We start from the raw sequence: 20,327 nt of genomic DNA, 5'->3' as shown, positions 1-20,327 counted from the left end.
GCTTGCATTTATTTGTATTGGAGAGTGCTGGTATAATCAAAGGAGCTTGGTGAAGAGGATCTGGTCCATATATTTTATTTGTGGCATCAAAATATTTTCCTAGTATACCTCACTACCCTTTATCAAAAGTTATGTATTCCTCGTCATTCTTTCTATTAATGCTAAGAATCATGCTAATAAGACTGCCAATATTTATTCCTGTAGTAGAAATATAAAAATTTCTTACACATCACTTACACTGTCAGTATATAATTGTGCACGTGTAACACATTTATTTTCAGAGTATTTCCCATAGTAAATTTTTAAAAATAGAACATAAATTTAGGTATCTGTAGGACTGTATTCAAAGACTGACAGATTTCGGGGAGAAATAATATAATATACAATATATATTTTCAGGACAAAAGCAAACATAAAAAGTATAAAAATAAAATGATACAAACACAATATATTTTAGTTGGAATTTCAGAGGTTTTTTCTTTTCTTCTCTTTCCCCTTAACTTCAAAAGTTATAAATACTTTTGAAGCAGCATGTATTGTTGCACTTTTGATTTTCTGTTGTACAGTTAGTGAACTGGAGAGTCTTGATGACTGGAGATCATCTATCTGGCCTTCCCATTCTTTTGTTTCTTCTTCTTTGATTAATAAAGGTTTTCCTAGAGTTTGGCCAACAAGGTTACAGACTTCTTGAGCTTTGCGCCATGCGTTCTCAACAGCAACAAGACAGGCTTTTCGTCTTAGGAATTAAATGCAGAGATTATTAATATGACATTCAACAAACTCTAACACTGAATAGTTTTAATTAATTGGTAATTTAGTTAAAGATGTACTTAACTTACCGAAGATTCTCAACAGAACCTGGAGTATGATAGAACTGGGGTTGGCTGATGACAACAGAGCTATCTAACTTTTCAATAAGAAAGTTACAAATATTTTGCATTTTTCCAAATTCAGTAAATGTAATGCAGACCTGTAAATGAAATGACACATGAAATTATTTTCATGGCTGATGCATTCTTTCAAAATAGTCTCTAAATGTGAGTAAAAAAAGTAAAGCCAGGTAACAATGAGGTCATTTTATAATATGTGACAGATAAGCCTACTTGATCCTTACAACTAAATCATTTTATTACATTTTATTAAACTTTTTTAAAGTAGTGTCTCTACTTAATTTTTGAACATGAAATACAGTTATAATGACTAATGATCTTTTTGTCTGTTAATTCTAACATCTATATTGGTTCTGGTGGGTTTGATTTTTTCCCTTATTGTGAGCTTTATTTCCATGCTATTTTGCATGCCAAGTAATCTTTGTAAATTAACTTTACGGGAGGTATTGGATATCCTTGTATTTCTATAAATATTCTTTATTTTTCTAGAACTCAGCTAACTAACCTGGAAACTGATCTATTTAGGTTTACTTTTAAGATTTGTTAGGTGGGATTAGAGTAATGTTCTATCTGGCGCTAATTATTACCCCCTAATGAAGTAGGATGCTTCTGTATACTCTACCACATGCCCTATGAATCAAGATTTTCTAGTCTCGCTGGTGCTGTACCCCAGCCCTGTATGAACCCCAAACACTGTCCCCTCTAATTTTGGGGGTGATTCTTTTTCTAGCCTCAGGTCACTTCTGCACATGCATGTGCTGATGAGTATTCTGCTGAGTACTTGAGAGGGTGAAGGGGGGTGTCCCCTCTGTAGTTCTCTGAAGACATCTCTTTGTGTAGCCCTCTACTCTCCTACAAACTCTAGCTGTCTTGTTTGGGCTCTCAATTCCATTTCCTCAATACAAGTAGTTTGCCAGGCTCTGCATGGTTTCCCTTCCGTGTGAAGCTGCCTGCACACTCTTAAGACAGTGATCTAGGACACGGTAGGACTTTTTTTTTTTTTTTTGGTAAAGATTTTATTTATTTGAGAGAGAGAATGACTTGGGGGCGGGGCAGAGGAGGAAGGAGAAACAGGCACCCCATTGAGCAGGGAGCCCAATGCTGCATGCTGCACAGGGCTCAATCCCAGATCATGACCTGAGGTAAAGGCAGATGCTTAACCGACTGAGCCACCCAAGCACCCCAACATGGTAGGACTTTTCGTTTCTTTTTTCTCAGGGGATCACTGTGTTTCACTTCCTTATGTCCACTCTTTTGAAAACCACTGTTTCATATGCTTTGTCCATTTTTTGGTTTCAGGTGGGAAGGTAAATCCGGTCCATGTTATTCTGCCTTAGCCAGAGCAGAAGTCTTTTCTGTCTTTTGAAGAGAAGTCTTATGGTGTTTTTTTGTCTCCCCCCTTTTATTTAAAATACTGTATGGTATTGTCAAAATATCAATCCGTTAGTCAAAAATCAACTTCTCCAGCCTTACCCAGGTTGCTAGTTTTTAATCTCTGGATAGTTGAAAAATTGCATTTCCTTCCTGGTTGAAAATCAAAGCTCCAAAATGCCTGTAGCTGCCTTTAATAATATATACAGGGGGCACCTGGGTGGCTCAGTCGGTTGAGCATCTGACTTTTTGGCTCAGGTCATGATCTCAGGGTTGTGAGATTGAGCCCCTTGTCAGGCTCTGTGCTCAGCAGGGAGTCTGCTTGAAGATTCTCTCCTTCTGCCCCTTCCCCCACTTGTGCTCTCTCTTTCTCGCTCTTGAATAATCTTTAAAAATGAATGAAAAATACAGGGATGCCTGGGTGGCTCAGTTGGTTAAGCATGCAACTCAATTTCAGCTCAGGTCATGATATTAGGGTCGTGAGATTAAGATTCTCTCTCTCCCTCTGCCCTTCCCCACTGCCTGTGTCCTCAATCTCTCTTAAAAAAAAAAGAAAAGATAATATCATACTTTTCTGCATTTGCATAGTCTATGGAAATGATCCTGTCTTTTGTTGCTATATTTAATCTGTAACAGTGTCACAGAGGCACTGTACATACATTTCATTACATGCGATGAAATATGGCAAGGTTTACAGTGCCTCTGTGGAAGTTGGAAGGTAATTAAATTTGAGAGTTAAAAGGGTTTCTCTGCATGCAGACTGAGAGTTAAAAGGGTTTCTCTGCATGCAGATTGATTGAGCATATCAGGTTCCAAATGTCAACAAAAGCAATTTTTTGCTATATAAATGCCCTTGAATTAAATTTTATTTTTTAAAGATTTATTTATTTATTTATTTTAGAGAGAGAGAGAGAGGGTGAATAAGCGTGGGGAGGGGCAGGAGAGGGAGACAGAAACTTTAGCAGACTCCTTGATGAGCTCGGAGCCTGACGCAGGGCTTGATCTCAAAAACCTGAGATAAGGACCTGAGCGGAAACCATGAGTCGAATGCTTAACTGACTGTGCCACATAGGAGCCCCGAAATAAATTTTATTTTAAAAAAGTATACCAATTTCTACTCTGGTAGCTTAAAACAAAAATGTTCATAAATATACTCGCTTTGCTATGAGACATGCTGAATCTTTTGTATGCATCCTTGGTATTCTTTGCTATTAAAAAAAAAAAGTATATGGCAGGAAGGACAATGAAAATTCCTAAGCAATTTGCAGAAAAGATACTAGTTCTTTCTTCAAATTCCCTTCCACCCCTAATTATCTGAGGCAAATCTAGTCCCACAGAATCAGGTTTAACATGTGGTACTTACTTGCTCTATAAAGCTGTCTGTTGAGATCAGCTCCAGAGCTGCTCAAACAAGATTTTCTCTGCCCTTCATCCCTCTTATCACCACCATGACTTAAAAAGTTAGCAGATGAGCTTTTAGAAGTACGTCTACATTGGTAAACAGACTTTCAGCTCTTTGTCTTTGTCCCAAACCATGGACGAACTATAGTTTAGGAATGGGTGGGTTAAATGATTAACAAGAAGTAAATTTGGCAGAAAAAACCTGTATTCTGCTTTTTCTAACAGTTTAAGAACTGTTTTAAGCTTCCAATGCCCTGAACGGCTTTTAAATTCAGCAATGTGGTATACAATCAATACATAGCTAGGTAGAAATCCAAGTTAATGAGGCAGAATCACTTTACTGAAGAATAGAGATGTTGCATCACAATATTTAAAAAAAGGTATTCAGGATAAAAAACTTTCAATCTCTCTCATATATTGAAAATAAAAAAAATTTAAGATAAATTCATATATCATATTCAGAATCCTCATTATATGTTTCATCACGGTAAAATGATGTGATTACAAATGTATACATACATATATATATATTTTACACACAACCTTGTACTAGCTATATTAAATTACAAAACAGACTGATACATAAATGCTTCCTATCTCTTTGGTCAAGAAGAATCATTAGTTTAGAAATTTTAGTACTAAAAAAGAAACAACTCCAAAATAGGTATGTTTTTTCTTTTTTTTTTTTTTTAAGTAAACTCTACCCCTAACATGGAGCTCGACTTCATGACCCCAAGATCAAAAGTCTCTTGACTCTTGCTCTGCTGACTGAGCCAGCCAGATACCCCCCAAAGAGGTGAGATTTTAAGTGCTTTTAATGAATTTGTCTCCTACTGGATAAATTAAATCTCAGTTTATTAAAAATCTCTGCAAATGAGACTTCTGAATTATTGCTAATCTCAATTACCATAAAGAAATAGGCCAAAAGCCTCTTTAAAAATACTTACAGTTCTAATTTCCAAAAAAGGCAAGTGGATAACACTGAACAAACTACATGTAAGTAGGCTAGACACCTTTCAATCCTAAGCAAGATTCTAGAACAGATTATTTTAAAAATTAGTTTGTAAGAAATTAGAAAGAACAAAAGGTTTCTATGAGAAGGAAAGAAGATAGGGCCTTTTGATTCACTTTGTTCCGTTGCCACAGGCCTCAAGTACTTTGTGTATTTTTTCTTTTTCGTATTGCCATAACCTGTTCTTGTTTTCCCTCTTTAAATCCCCCCCCTACCGCTTTCTTGGTCCTGTCTCTGAAGAAAAGAATACAAGTCTTTCTCATTTTAATGGTCCTCCAAGAAGGCATCTGGGAATAACAAAATAAGGACACAGAAATTTAAGATTAAAATTTTATAAGGTTTTCTAAGTACTAAGTTTCTTGATGAGATATTAAGTAGAAAACTCATCTGACTTTTAACTTCGCTTTTATTCCTGAGACTGAAGTTCACCAACTCTATGTTTTTCTTCTAAACTCTATCTTCTGAACCACTGCCAAATTATTTCTTTCCAAAGGCCAATCTATTGAGCATGTAGACTTGAGGATATTAAGAATAAGTCATGATGTACTAAATTTGACTTCCTAGCTGCAAGTTACCAGAGAAATACTATAGCTATAAAGGATTTATATTTTACTTATTTAGACAAGACTTAGGATATACTGACATATACTCTTCATGGCAACATTGTTGTTTAGTGTCATAGTGATTAATGCTACTTAATATTTTTATTAATTACACAGATGGGTACCCAGATGATCAGATCAGCAGGTGAAAGAAAGCTGGCAGGATGGACTATAAACCCTGCTTGATAAAATCAAGATCCAAAAAGATCCTAACAGGCTGGAAATACAGGTCAAATCTAGTGGATAAAATTTTACAGAGGTAAATTTAAACTCATACTTCATTTTGAATTAGCAATAACAAAGTATAAAACAGGAGAAGTACGATTTAAAGCAGCGTGTGAGAAAGACAGTTCAATTAATTTTAATTACTAATTATGACTGTGAGCTCAAAAGAAGGTAACAAGGTGATGTGAGTGTTAGAAGTTCAGTCTTGAACATTCCAGGATAAAGGAGATAACCATCTTTCTCTACTATGGACTGGCTAAATCACAATTAGGACACTATAGCTTAGGTGCTTTAGATGGAAATTGGTTAGCTCAATAGTTTGTCTTACTATAAGAAATGACTAAAGAAACTGGGGATTCTTACCCCTGGAGAAGAAAAAAGTAGCATCAGTGTGATACTGAACTTCAAGTATCTACCTGAAGGAAAACGTATTAGCCTTTTGTTCTTAGAGAAGTACCTAATGGATGAATACTACTAGTAAGTCAATTCTGGCTGAATGTTACAAAATTTTGTATTGATTAGCTGTCTGAAAATGGAATAAGCTTTTTATATTCATGCACTTAAATAATTTCTAACTTTCACTATTACCTTTAAAATAAAGAAGCAGCAGGGTAGGTGGGAGTTTAGATAAAGAATCTCTAAAGTGCCTTTCAGGATGAAAATTTTAGTTATTACGTAATGTTCTGCCATCTGATCTTTATATATTTAACTGTCCATGAGAATATTGGTACATGTTAGACATTATTTTGTACCTTGGGACCCCTGGTCTCCACTGACTGCTGATGCTGACCGAAGAGCAATCATGTATTGGATTGCAGGACATAAGAATTCTGGCTACCAGGGAACCCTACACNAAATATCATCAGGTTCTCTGAAGAAACTGAGTACAAGACATTAAGAAGTATAGCAGAAAGAAGAGGAGTGTTTAGCCAAATCCTCATTTAGTCATGTTCTTATAGCAAAACAAGAAGCTCTAATGCATTTTCTGTAACTGCACAGTGAATCCCTAAAACAACTCAGTCTGAAAAATACGCCAGTTTTCCACGAAGCCCCTCTGTGTATTTGCTGGGACCATTCTTTTTCCTCCTTGCTTCCTGGTGTTACCCTCACAATAAACCCCATTAACTTAAGATAATCTGAGCCAATGTACGTTCACTATAGCCTGAAGTCCTGACGGATAATAACTACTGGAGGAGTTCCAGAATAAATCCTGGCTTTTGATCTCCATAATATGGAATCTTACTAGTCTGTTCATCCTGTTGTTGTTGTTGTTGTTGTTGTTGTTTTTGGATATCCAGTCTCTATTGTGAATATCAACCAAAGAGTCCCAAACTGAAAAACCTACTTTAAGAAAACAATTGATATGAGAGAGTGATATCACAGTGTATATCATAAAAATCATTAAAAATTATATTAAAACTTTTCACATCTGCAAAGTTTCATAACTCCCCCCTTTTTTTTATAACTCCCTTTTTAAAAAATTGAAGTACGGTTGGCACACAATGTTACATTAGTTTCAGGTGTACAATACAGTGATTCAACAAATCTATACCTTTTTTTTTTTTTTTTAAAGATTTTAAGTAATCTCTACACCCAACATGGGCTCGAAATTAACAACCCCAAGATGGAGAGTCACATGCTCCACCAACCAAGCCAGCCAAGTGCCCCAACAAGTCTATACTTTGTGCTGTGAAGTGTGGCTACCATCTGTCACCGTACAACACTACTACAATATTATTGACTGTATTCCCTACGTTGTATCTTTCATTTCTGTGACTTACTCATTCCATAACTGGAAGCTTGTATCTCCCATTCCCCTTCACCCATTTTGCCCATCCCAAGGCCCCATTCATCCTGTTTTGAAAGATACTTTTCAGTCCTAACTACTATAAATTTTGCCATGTGGATCCCTAAAATCATCATAAGCAATTTTAAAATTCCTTGAGATAGTTCAATTAATTGATAATTTTAAGTGGAGAAATCACAAAACTATTAAATTAAGTACTGGAGCAACGTTTGTAGAAATTACTATCTCAAAGAGGTAAGAAGCCAGGATTCTAATTTCCATTCTAATTCTTGTAATAGTCTTTGAGAAGTTTGAGGACAAGTTATCTGAGATTAAAGTCACATCTTTAAAATTAGAAAAATAATCTATTATCTGCCTGAAGGTAGGACAGATGATTCCTTGAGATATTTCCCACCTCTAAAAATAAAGATTATCTGACTAGATAAATAAGAGTCCACTCTAACTCCATTCTTGTTTGCTTCCTGTGACAAGAAGGCAGTATGGACCCAGCACGTATCCCAAGATGTTTGGAAGCTGAAACAAACAGCAGTCCTATAACCTAACCACAATTATAACATACTCTGATTTTATAAAATCCTGATCATAAAATCTTTAAAGATAAGTAAAAAGTATAGGCAGTTGTAGGAACTAAATGTTATCATTGAGTGTACAAAAAATATTTTGTTCTTTTTAATTTGGGCAAAGGTTGAGTGCTTTTTCCTTTTTTATTTTTAAAATTATTTAAAGATTTTTTTTATTTTTAAAAATTTTATTTATTTATTTGAGAGAGAGAGACAGAGCACAAGCTGGGGGAGAGGTGGGGAGGGACAAGCAGACTCCCTGGTAAGCAGGGAGCCCAACATGGGGCTTGGGGCTCCATCCCAGGACCCTGAGATCATGACCTGAGCTGAAATCAGACCCTTAACCGACTGAGCCACCTAGGCACCCCTTAAAGATTTTATGTTTAAGTAATCTCTACACCCAACGTGGGGCCTGAACTCACAACCCCAAGATCAAGAGTTGAAAGCTCTACTGACTAAGCCAGCCAGGTGCTCCAAGTGGTTTTTATTTTTAAAGACTTATTTATTTTTTATGGAGAGAGAGAGTGTACATGCACATGTGGGGAGAGGGGCAGAAGGAGAGAGAGGATCTCGGACTCCCTAGTGAACACGGAGCCCACCACCCACCACGGGGCTCATCTCATGACTCTTGAGTTCAAGACCTGAGCCAAAATCAAGAGTCAGATGCTTAACCAACTGAGCCACACGGGTGCCCACAAGTGGTTTTTATTTTTAAATAAAATTTAACTTACCACAACACAGTAAAATTGCATTATAAAAGAAAAGAATGTTGAAAATTGTTTCAATCCTTACGTTAGGACTTTATTAATCTCCTTTTTATGTGAGAAGAAATTTCTCTCCTATAGTGTTTCCTGCTCACAAAATAATAACTTCACTAAAATTTTATTAGGTGGCAATTAACTGCCACTTCCTCCTTGCTATTTTTATTCTCTTTCAAAACAATTTCTCTCAAATAAATCTCATTAAAATTTATTTTAGAAGCTCACACGGGGCACCTGGCTGGCTCAGTGGGAAGAACATGATACTCTTGATCTTGAGATCATGAGTTCAAGCCCCATGTGGGTGTAGAGATTACTAAAAAAATATCAGTAAGCAAAAAACCTCACAGATATTAACACCAAAGATGATTTTGAGAAAAATAATCTTTTATCAATACCATGAGAAGCATTTCTCCTGTACATTTCAAGAATAAAAATAAATGCAAATTGTCCCCACAAAGTCATGCTGTTTCCGATTATTTGTTTTAAGTACATACCTCTGCTTCCATGTGATAAGCATTTTCCACTCTTCTAAAATCCTTTGTCAGCGTTACATTTTCTGCCTGAAGCAGAAAGTACAAGAGTATGATTACTAAAGGTTTGGCTACTAAATGCAGTGACTCTAAAACATCAGGTAGAAACCTGAACTTTTTAAATCAGAATGACAGAGTAAGCTGCAAGAACTGGTTTGCCTGATGTTTAAGACTTTCCTAAAAGTTACATAAAATAAATTCAAAGTCTGCAAATATCTGCTGAAAATTTCATCATAATTGTCACTCCATTTGTAGTAATTTTTACATTAGCTTATACAAAAGTATGAACTTAGAGTGGTATACATATGAGGAATTATTTGTACATAAAGCATTTTGAAAGTTACAGGAGTGTCTGCTGATCATGCTAAATAAACCTAAATTTGTTTCACCGTAGATATATTCCTGGTAATGTTTGGCTGGTGGGCTCCCACACAAAATATGAGATTTTCTGCTTATCTATAGGGTAATGGTTCCTAAGCAGAAGGCAATTTTGATCCCCAGGGAAATATGTTAATGTCTGGAGACATACTCGATTGTTAAAATGGGCTAGGGGACTACACTACTGTGATGTACTAAGTAGACAGTGTGAATAAATGCTCCTGTTTACCAGGAACTGAGGAAGTTCCTGAGACATGGGACTATCAGTTGCAAAACTGGGACAGTCCCAGGTAAATCAGGACAAGTTGGTTACCTGATGGATAGGGGCCAGGAATATAGCTAAATATTCTACAATACACAGGACAGCTCCCCATAACAAAGAATTATGTAGTTCAGGATGTTAAAAATAGTGCTGAGATTGGGAAATCCTGCCATATTGGGTACAAGCTAAAAAATACTAAAATATACCGGCCTAATCCATTATGTTTTCCTAATTAAGCTCCTGGGAAGCTATTTTATAACCAAATATAAAGGGCAGATTTTAAGACACAAAATGGTCAGTATAACTACTTAAGTGTGTGAAGGCAGCAAGGTGACATTCTCAATAGGTTTAAAAAACCATGCTATGGCAGGAGTAAACTTAAAAAGGATAAACATGAATAAAACCATAAAACTTCACAGAAGAAAAAGCTTGACCAGGACACAATATTGTAAAATCAGCAATTCTCCTGAAATTAATATATAAACAATGCAAAATATGAACAGTCATTTTATTTGGACTGCAGAATTTTATACTGTCTGGATTTTCTGATTGTATCCCCATGGTGTCATTTAACATGGCCCTTGCAGACAGGAAATCTTTTTTAGTAGAAAAGTAATGAAGGGAGAAGTTGCCCTACAAATGTTTTACAAAGATATAATGATTTAAATAATGGGGTACTAATGTAGGAACATAACCAGGATGAAAAGAACTAATATTCTGAAACTGATCCAAGAATGTCTGGATTGTAACACTTCAAACCAGTAGGCACAAGAAACAATATGGAATCCTCATGTCATACATTCTGCCCCTACTTTCTCTAAGTAGCAACTATGTGGTTCAAGGGTAAATCCTGGTCTAAACCATTGAGGATTATCACACCTAACTTGCTTTAAGATTAGGTTAAAAATGGGCAGAAATCCAAATCTAAGCTAATTAGTATATGCCATTTCTCTGGCCACAAAGACAAATTTAGGTTGTCCATTTACAGTGAGCTATAGGAATATTTGTTTTTATGTGGTTGAAAGAAGTAACTATTGTCTTTCTTGTTATGGTACAGAATGTGGTGTAAGGCTTGGGAATGTTGCAGCCATTTTGGTGTCATGCAGGAAGCTGCAGGAAAGCCAGAAGAACTGCATCAAAATAGAGCCTTGACCTGAAGCGCATATTACCCATTTAAGGTTATGTAAAGCAATACTTTCAATTTTTTTATTAAAAATATTTTTTTAATACTTTTTAAAGACAATTTGAGTTAGGTTCTTGCACAAGCAGTTAACGGATAAGACTTCAGTACATGATTTCAGCACAGCAACTTACCCATTTAGGAGACAATAAAACCTTTGTCCTTACACCAAAATAAATTCCAACACATCAAATATTTAATGTAGTATAAAGGGTCCCTAAAGGTTCCAGGAAATATTAGTTAATGGTTTTATAACCTTAAGCTTTGGAAGGACCCAATAAGTGTTACACCAAAGGCAAGAAACATACAGAAAAGATTAATGAATTTGACTAAATAAAACTTAAACATTTTGAATGTTCAATACTGTAAAAAAGTTACATGGCAAATATGAAATTGGGAACATTTTTACAGTACATGAAAGACAGAATTAGTGATAATCTTAATTTTAATGTTCAAAGCTACAGGTATCACAATCCCAGATATCAAGATATACTACAAAGCAGCAGTAATCAAAACAGTAAATACTGGCACAAAAATAGACACACAGTCAATGGGATGGAAGAGAGAGCTCAGAAATAATCCCACACTTGTATGGCCTATGACAATTAATCTGCAACAAAGGATGCAAGAATATACAGTGGGAAAAAGGCAGTGTCTTCAACAAACAGTGCTGGGGAACTGGACAGCTATATGCAAAAGAATGAAACCGGACCACTTTTTCACACCATACATAAAAATAAACTCAAAATGGACTAAAGACCTAAATATAAGACCTGAAACCATAAAACTGCCAGAAGAAAACAAAGGCAATAATTTCTTTGACATTAGCCATAGAAACATTTTTCTAGATATGTCTCCTTTGGCAAGGGAAACAAAAGCAAATTAAACTATTGGTTCTACACCAAAATCAAAAGCACAGGGAAGGAAACCATCAACAAAACAAAAAGGCAATCTACGAATGGGAGAAGATAATCTGCAAATGATATATCCCATAAGGGGTTAATATCTAGAACAGATAAAGAATTCCAGAAACGGACCCTGAGACAAGGATGTGAGTACAAGCAGTTAATTTTTAAGATGACCTCAAGAAACACTACAGGGGAATGGGAAGTGAAAGGGAAGGAAAAGCAAGCCATTAAAGTATGCATTGTCAAGCAGTCACCACTGTGGGCAACTGGAACTTATTCCTACAGAGAAACTCTGGGAACCTGGGCAGAACACATGCCTCAGTTATCCTGCCCAAGGGGTAAGGTCTCTTTCCGCTCACTGCCCTCAGTTGTGAGGTGAAGGCTCGAGAGCTTGAGAGAGGTTGTTAATTCTCTGGCACTCCTGGCTGGCCCACTTGTAGGTGGAGCCAGGAAAAACTGCATGGGGGAAAAACTGGCAAGTAATTCACAAGTGTCAGCAGATGGAAGTTGGGCCTGTATGTACACAAATGTGAAGTGCCAAGGGATACAAGTGTGGGGTATCAATAGCATCTGCTACATCCCCTACTTAAAACTCAATCACCCACTGCCAAGACAGGAAAGCAGCAAGATACCACAGTGGTTAAGAGCAAGAGCTTTGAGGTCAAAATTTTTGACTGGAGTCTAAACTCTGCTACTTCCTAGCTGTGTGACCTTGGACGTAGAAGCTACCTGCCAATAATCACTCTGATCCTGAGTGTTCTCATCTATAAACAGCAACTGAAATGCCAGTCTCATGTGGTGGGAATGAGTATCAAATGAGATAACATTTGTAAGGTCTGGCACTACTTAAGCAGTTTTTTGTTTTTTTGTTTTTTTTAATCACCAATAATATCCCAACTCCTCAATATAGCAAACAAGTCCTTCCTCCATATTCTGTCCACAGCTTTCTTCTTCGGTCTTATCTCGATTCTCCTCCCTTTCCCCCAGATAGCCCTGTGTCCTAGCCATAATGAACTGCATGTAGTGCTCTGAACACACTCATTGCTGCATTCTAGTGTGGAACTGGAACGCCTTCCTTTCAGTCACTGTTCAATATCTGACACAAGAGTCACTTCCATTATGACATCTTTCTGGAATTCCTCAAGTAAAATGAACATTATTTCCTTTCTTACTCTACTGTATCATCTCATGTACGTTTTCTTCACAATACTTAATATATATTAGTCTTTTCCTATCATAAGACTCCTTCAGCACAGTGCCTACGTTTTACTCATTCTCTATTTTTGGTGCCCAGCAACATGCATCTGTTACACATTTATCGAAAAAAAGAATACAATTATGAGTAGGCAAATATTGGAGCTTACAACCTATGGAGGGAACATACAAACCAGAAAGCAAAATAATTACATATCATATTAAGTGCTATTTTAAAATGAACAGTGATAGAAATGCTTAAAAAATGTTTGATGGTTGAATAAGTAAATATTGCTTAGAACTTATTTTTCCATGAAAACACTAAAAATGAGGGTATGCCTTCACATGTGAAACTATACATGATCATAAAATAATCTATAATATGGTCGATCTATAATATAGTTGAATAGTTTATTTAGTGCTTCATTTTTTTCTTTTAGTCATTCAAAAACCATTTTTTGGGTGTATATCATATGATGTATATAAAGCATAATCCATGAATGCAAAGCAAGTGATACAAAATGGTCCGAGCTCTGGAGAGGTTTAGAATATGAAGGAGACACCAGTAAAGCAACAATTAAAATATAGAATGGTAAGTTTTATTACAAGTGGGGAATGGAGTGTGGTATGGCAAAGACTAGTGTTAGAAAAGGAATGCCAAGGAGGTGAGCTTGGCTGGTTATTAAAGAAAAAAATGGGAGTCACCTAGTCAAGGAGGGGAGAGAGATGACAGAAGATGATAGAAAATTAGACTCCATCTATTAAGCAAAGGAATCTGGAATATGAGGAGATTTTAAGTAGGGGAGTGATGTTTATAAACCCCAAACTCCAAAGTCTAAAATGAATAAAGACTTTGTGAAAACTCATTATAATTCATCCTGAAAAGTAATATAAATGATTTTTTGCATTATCTACAAAACAAATTATCTACATGACTGCTTTCTTATATTAGCAGAGATAATTGGGAGATTACTGACCTTCTATGTCTTGCCTTGAACACTGAACCCTAATGCAATTACTAAGTTAGATGTAGTAATTTATTGCTTTCCATGTTAGAAATTAAAGCGATGTGGGCTTGGTATACATTTTATGTAAATAACTTAAGAATCAGTTATATTATGCAAACAGGACTGCAGCAGCAGCAACAGTTTTTGAGGAATTTTTCCATATTAAACCATTTAATTCACATTGTTTATAATTAGTATTCGAATTCTTTTAAACTGTAAAATCATTGAGACATCTTTTCCAAATGACTTTTTAAATAATTCTACGTTTGTAAATGCAGTACAAATATATTTTTTCCTTAAAATAAAGATTTGTTTTTTGGGCCTGTGTCATGTCTAACAATAGACAAGGAAGCACTTTTATGAACTTGGTGTTACCCTGGATAAAACACAACTCTGGCCTTCTGAGTCCTACGGTGTAAAATGAGGGAACTGAGATAGCTGACCCATTCTGTCACTTCTAATTTTCCTGTATTCTAATTATCTGGAGCCAACTCTGGTTGGAACAAATGTAGATTTTAGTTTCAGGAAGACAAGAGTTCAAATGCTGTCTTGGCTGAAGTTTAGAGTATTATTTAACTTCTCTAAATCTAAATGGGGTATTAAAATCTTCCTAACAGAGCTGTTGTTCAGATTAAATAAAGCTGGTTCATTTTTTTCTTCTTAGAAGTAGAGTTGAGGTAAGATTTATTTAGTGTTCTCTGGTAAGTAGGGGTATTTCATTTATGTGTCATCTACAATATACTGCCTTAATTGTTTTGAAAGTTAAAACTAAAATAATTGCAGAATTTTTTTTTGCTTTTATTAACAAAGTTTTGTTTTGCATTAATGCAAAATTGCGTTATATGGATGCGATTTTCCTCCCCACGTTACTGTTTGCGAAAAATACTGAAGAACCACTCCACGCGAAGCTTAACGTGGTTGGGAGAGAGCAGGCCTGGCTTTTCACTTGCTAATTGCATGGTGCAGAATCAAAACAAAGAATGATTTACATCTAAGGTGTCAAGTCTAACAGTTCATCATATCAAGGTTAAAAACAAAATTACTGCGGCGAATATCGCCAAATAATAAACTACTCGATTTGCATTCTTGTACTTCATAAGCCACTGAGGCCAATAACTACTTTGTGGGCCGAAGTTTCACTCGGCCAGGTTCTGGCGCTCTGTAATACCAACGAGACAAATGTGCCCCAGACACTCAAGACCCTCCCCACCTCCGCTTGGCTCCAGGGGCCCTCGGGGCCCTAACCTCTGCCTCCGGTTTTTGCGGTCCGGCCTGAGGCCTCCACTACAAAGCTCTCACCTGCAGGCCCTGCTGCTGGAGGCTCTGCGTGATGTAGTCCAGGCGGCGGCAAACGCTCTTCTTGGCCTCAGCCGCCGCCTCCTTGGTGCTGCTCACTAACACCGCCACCTGCGCCCTGTCAGGGATCGCGGACACCTCCGCGGTGCCGCTTACGTGCACCTCGCGGGTCGGAGTTTGGGTCTGTGCTGAGGAGAGGGGGCGGCGGAGGCCGGGCTGCGACTCACCGCCCGAGACCACATTGTTCTCCCGGCCCCGGTCAGCCCAGGGAACCAGTTCCACGAACACCCGCGACTGAGGGGCCTGTTGCAACGACATCGTGATGGTAACTGTGTTTCCATAGCAACGCAGAGCCTACGGCGGCCGAAGCAGCCAAAGCGCTCCAGGGCTTCCTCGTGCGCGGCGCAAAGGATTCCGGGATGGGCTTGAGGTCCCAGAGTTTCTTGAGGGCGCGAGCTGTGAGTAGGATTTTGCCGTACCTTCTTTACAAGGTGTTGGCTGGGCACGTCGTTATAGTTTTTAGCGTGTTTACCTTACGGTTTTCAAAGTCTTAGTGAGTTTTCTCTGCGGCCTCCCTTTTAGAGAGCTCCGCCTTTCCACGCCCACCGCCCGCGTCTGACCCCCTGACTGGCATACCTCCGGGATCGCTCCGGAGAGGCCAGGCTGGCGAAGTGGGATTGCTTTATGTTTCTGTGAGGCCGGTCTGCGATTGTCCCCAGCCTTGTCTAGTTTGACTTTACCGGTCCTCTTGGATCACAGTTCTTTGAGGCTCCACAGCGCCGTGGTACGCGAGAGATTCCTGTTGGCATGAAGGGCTTTCTGCCAGTTTGTTCTTGGGAGTTTATATAATTTCTCGAGTTTCAGTTTCATTGTCTCTAAAGTCATATGGATAATATATTTCACATTTGCAGTATGGTTTTAAGTGCTTGCCGTATGCGAAGCAAAGAAAAAAGAATGGATAGCCAATAGTAATAATAGATCTAACATAATTTTCGGCTCTTGAATTTTCTCTAAAATCTCTAGAACGGTTCTGTCTTTTAATATGGACAGGAGAGACTCCACAGGTATCAAAGCACATTGAACACGAACATTGTTGGTCCAGTACAACTTAGATCTTATCTGTATCCCTTTCTTGAGAGAACACAAACTTCAACCCATTGATCCCCATTAAGGGGGGATTTCTTCTTAACACTAAGTATATAAAAGATATTTTTACATAGATAGTACCTCTTCTATCCCATGAGGAAAAAAAAAAAAACCTTTAAAAACAACTAATTAAAAAAAGAACCACCAATCACTTGAAAGGAGACTCGAAAAGCCAACTGACAATCGTCATGAAGTTTCTTCTCTATCATTTTTCTCTTATTTTTGATTAGAAAAAATTCAACTAAATCAGATGGTACCCCCTTCACTCTCTCCTTTGGTTCATATCTGGGTTAAAGTAATTTTGCATCTATTTTGATGTTTATTGTTACCTAAAACCTATTATGTGATACTATTTTAATTTAAAAACTTTTCCTCCCTAAGTTTTTTTATAATTTGAGACCCCCAAAATAATGTTTCTTGAATTTGATGGAAAATCCTTTTTCCTTAATGATAAATGTGGAGCACTATAATCTCCAAAATGAATTATTGAATGAATGAATGTCATTAGTACAAAGCAACAAGGGTTTTAAGTGCATATAAGTATTTAGGATATGATAAAAATAGATTTAAAATAAATGGGAAAATAAGTAAATGGTACAAGGATCATTGATTCGCTATATGAAAAAAGGATTGATCTGTATCTCACATCATACATTGAAAGTAAAATTCAGACGAGATTAAAAAGAATTGGAAGAAGATGAAGGTGCACATAGATATACTGGAAAACAGAAGAACTTTCTTTTTTTTAAATATCTACCTACTATCTATCTATCTATCTATCTATCTATCATCTATCTATCTATCATCTTTCTATCATCCATCCATCCATCCATCCATCATATATCTATACCTACTTACCTATTATCTATATATCAATTATCCATCCATCTTATCTACCTATCAATTATCTATTATCTACCCATCCATTCTTTTATCTATCTATGATCTATCCATCCACCCATATCTATTTATCATCTATCATTCATCTATCATCTTTATCTGTCTAATTCTGTGTGGACTAGAAAAATGGAAGAACTTTCTAAGAACAGTTTCAAATTTGCAACCATAAGGAAAGGTTTGAAAAATTTTACTACACTAAAAAATTTCGGTATATAAAACAAAACAGAAAGGTGGGGGGGGGGCAAAATAAGTTGGGAGAAATATTTGTAACACTTATTTTGTATAAAAGGCTAATAATGTTTAGAGAGCTCTTACTGGAAGAAAATAAAAGAAAAATGGATAATGAACACAGGCAAACTGAATTAGTTAGCTAGGCCTGTTGTAACAACATACCACAGACTAGGTAGGTGGCTTAACAGAAATTTATTTTCTCACAGTTTTGAAGGCTAAAAGTCCAGGATCAAGATGTCCACAGTTTTAATGTCTCCTGAGGCCTCTCTCTTTAATTTGCAGATACCCTTCTCACTGTGTCTTTCCATGGCCTTTCTTACGTTGGCAGGCATCCCTGGGGTTTCTTCCTCTTCTTGCAAGAGCACCAGTCCTAGTGATTGGAGCTCCATGCTTGTAACCTAATTTAACCTCAATTTCTTCTTTAAAGGCTCTTCTCTAAATACAGTCACACTGGGGGGATTAGTACTTCAACATATGAATGAGAAGGGGGAGACACATAATTCATATAACACAAACCAATAAAGCAGAAATACTATAGTCTGTATCATGAGGGAAAAATGAAAAATGTTTATTTTCACCAGTAGTTAAAGAAATGTAAATTTAACTATAGTGAACTAACTTTTTTTGGACCAATCATCTTGGCAAATAATAAAGGCAATGGGAATAAAGATGGAATAGAAAAAAGAGTAATTCTGAAAGAAGAATGAAATTGTTCTTGGTGATAGAACTATACAGTAAATAAGAGAGAAGGATAAGCCAAAGATGACTGTGAGGTTTTCAGCCAGGATAACTGGGAGAATAAGTGAATAAAATGGAGTTTATTTGTTTAGCTTATAATGACCTGGTTCTCCCTCAGGGTGAAGGCAAAGCTTCTAGCAACCATTTTTAATAAGATGACTCTCTCCACAGTTTGTTTGGATCTGGAATAGGCACCTTATTCAAGCTGAGCCAGTTAGAGGTGTTTTTTGGCTTTGTTTATTTGGTTTGGTTTTTAGCATTGGAATTTATATTTACACTAAATTTAAAAAATTAAGTCTCTCAGATGGTGGGCCATGATATGCGTTCTTTTTTCTTTTATTTAAATTCAATTAGCCAACTTATAGTGCATCATTTGTTTCAGATGTAGTGTTTTTGGAGAAATGTCTGTTCATGTCTTCTGCCCATTTCTTGACTAGATTATTTGTTTTTTGGATGTTGAGTTTGGTAAGTTCTTTATAGATCTTGGATGCTAGCCCTTAACCTATATGTCATTTGCAAATATCTTCTCCCATTCTGTCAGTTGTTTTTTGGTTTTGCTGACTGTTTCCTCTGCTGTGCAAAAGCTTCTTATCTTGATGAAGTCCTGATAGTCATTTTTGCCTTTGTTTCCCTTGGCTTTGGAGGTGTGTCTAGCAAAAAGTTGTTGCGGCCAAGGTCAAAGAGGTTGCTGCCTGTGTTCTCCTCTAGGATTTTGATGGGTTCCTGTCTCACATATAGGTCTTTCATCCATTTGGAGTTTGTCTTTGTGTATGGTGTAAGAAAATGGGCTGCAAGCGTGGTTCACCATTTGCAAATCAACATGATACATCACATTAATAAAAGAAAGGCAAGAACCATAAGATCCTCTCGATGCAGAAAAAGCACTTGATAAAATACAGGATCCTTTCTTGATTAAAACTCTCTACAGTGTAGGGATAAAGGGAACATACCTCAATATTATAAAAGCCATCTACAAAAAGCTCACAGTGAATATCATTCTCAAGGATGAAAACCTGAGCTTTTCCCCTAAGGTCGCCATGTCAGGAACACGACAGGGATGCCCACTCTCACCACTCCTAGCCTCTGCAGTCAGACAACAAAAGGAAATAAAAGGCATTCAGATTGGCAAAGAAGAAGTCAAACTCTCACTCTTTGCAGGTGACATGATACTTTATGTGGAAAACCCAAAAGAATCCGCCCCAAAATTGCTAGAACTCATACAGGAATTCAGCAATGTGTGAGGATATATAAAATCAATGCACAGAAATCAGTGGCATTTCTATACACTAACTGAGACAGAAGAAAAAGAAATTAAGAAATCAATCCCTTTTACAATTGCACCAAAAACCATAAAATACCTAGGAATAAGCCTAACCAAAGAGGTAAAGGATCTGTACTCTAGAAACTACAGAACACTTACGAAAGAAATTGAGGAAGACACAAAGAAATGGAAAAACATTACATGCTCATGAATTGGAAGAATAAACATTGTTAAAATGTCTATGATACCCAGAGCAATCAACACATTCAATTCAATCCCTATCAAAATACCATCAACATTTTTCACGGAGCTGGAACAAATAATCCTAAAATTTGTGTGGAACCAGAAAAGACCCCAAATAGCCAGAGGAATGTTAAAAAAGAAAACCAAAGCTGGTGGCATCACAGTGTCGGACTTCAGGCTATCTTACAAAGCTGTAATCATTAAGACAGTATGATACTGGCACAAAAACAGAAACATGGATCAATGGAACAGAATAGAGAACCCAGAAATGGACTCTCAACTCTATGGTCAAGTAATCGTCAACAAAACAGGAAAGAATATCCAATGGAAAAAAGACAGTCTCTTCAATAAATGGTGCTGGGAAAATTGGACTGCCACATGTAGAAGCATGACATGCAGTCTTACATACATATAAAACCTTGAG

At 36.8% G+C, this 20,327-nt stretch overlaps 1 protein-coding gene across 1 annotated transcript; it reads right to left on the bottom strand.

The window, feature by feature from the left end:
* Window positions 1–252: 252 nt before the first annotated feature.
* On the bottom strand, window positions 253–15,875 carry IRAK1BP1 (interleukin 1 receptor associated kinase 1 binding protein 1). Its single transcript, XM_008684846.2, has 4 exons — window positions 15,388–15,875; window positions 9,124–9,189; window positions 840–970; window positions 253–736 (listed from the first exon to the last, which is right to left on the bottom strand). Exons 1-4 carry the CDS (start codon window positions 15,700–15,702, stop codon window positions 466–468), a joined length of 783 nt encoding a protein of 260 aa, XP_008683068.1. The 5' UTR covers window positions 15,703–15,875; the 3' UTR covers window positions 253–465.
* Window positions 15,876–20,327: the final 4,452 nt, after the last annotated feature.

The sequence above is a fragment of the Ursus maritimus genome, unplaced genomic scaffold (assembly GCF_017311325.1).
Source record: "Ursus maritimus isolate PB19 unplaced genomic scaffold, ASM1731132v1 scaffold_29, whole genome shotgun sequence".
NCBI lineage: Eukaryota > Metazoa > Chordata > Mammalia > Carnivora > Ursidae > Ursus > Ursus maritimus.
This window is presented reverse-complemented; position numbering and strand designations above follow the sequence as displayed.

Bases quoted from the DNA above. Each gene is read 5' to 3' on its own strand.
- IRAK1BP1 (XM_008684846.2), bottom strand. From the start codon at position 15,702: ATGTCGTTGCAACAGGCCCCTCAGTCGCGGGTGTTCGTGGAACTGGTT. The intron at 971-9,123 runs GTATGTACTTAA...TTTCATTTACAG, and splicing joins CTTATCACATGGAAGCAGAG to GTCTGCATTACATTTACTGA. The intron at 737-839 runs GTAAGTTAAGTA...TTAATTCCTAAG, and splicing joins GGTTCTGTTGAGAATCTTCG to ACGAAAAGCCTGTCTTGTTG.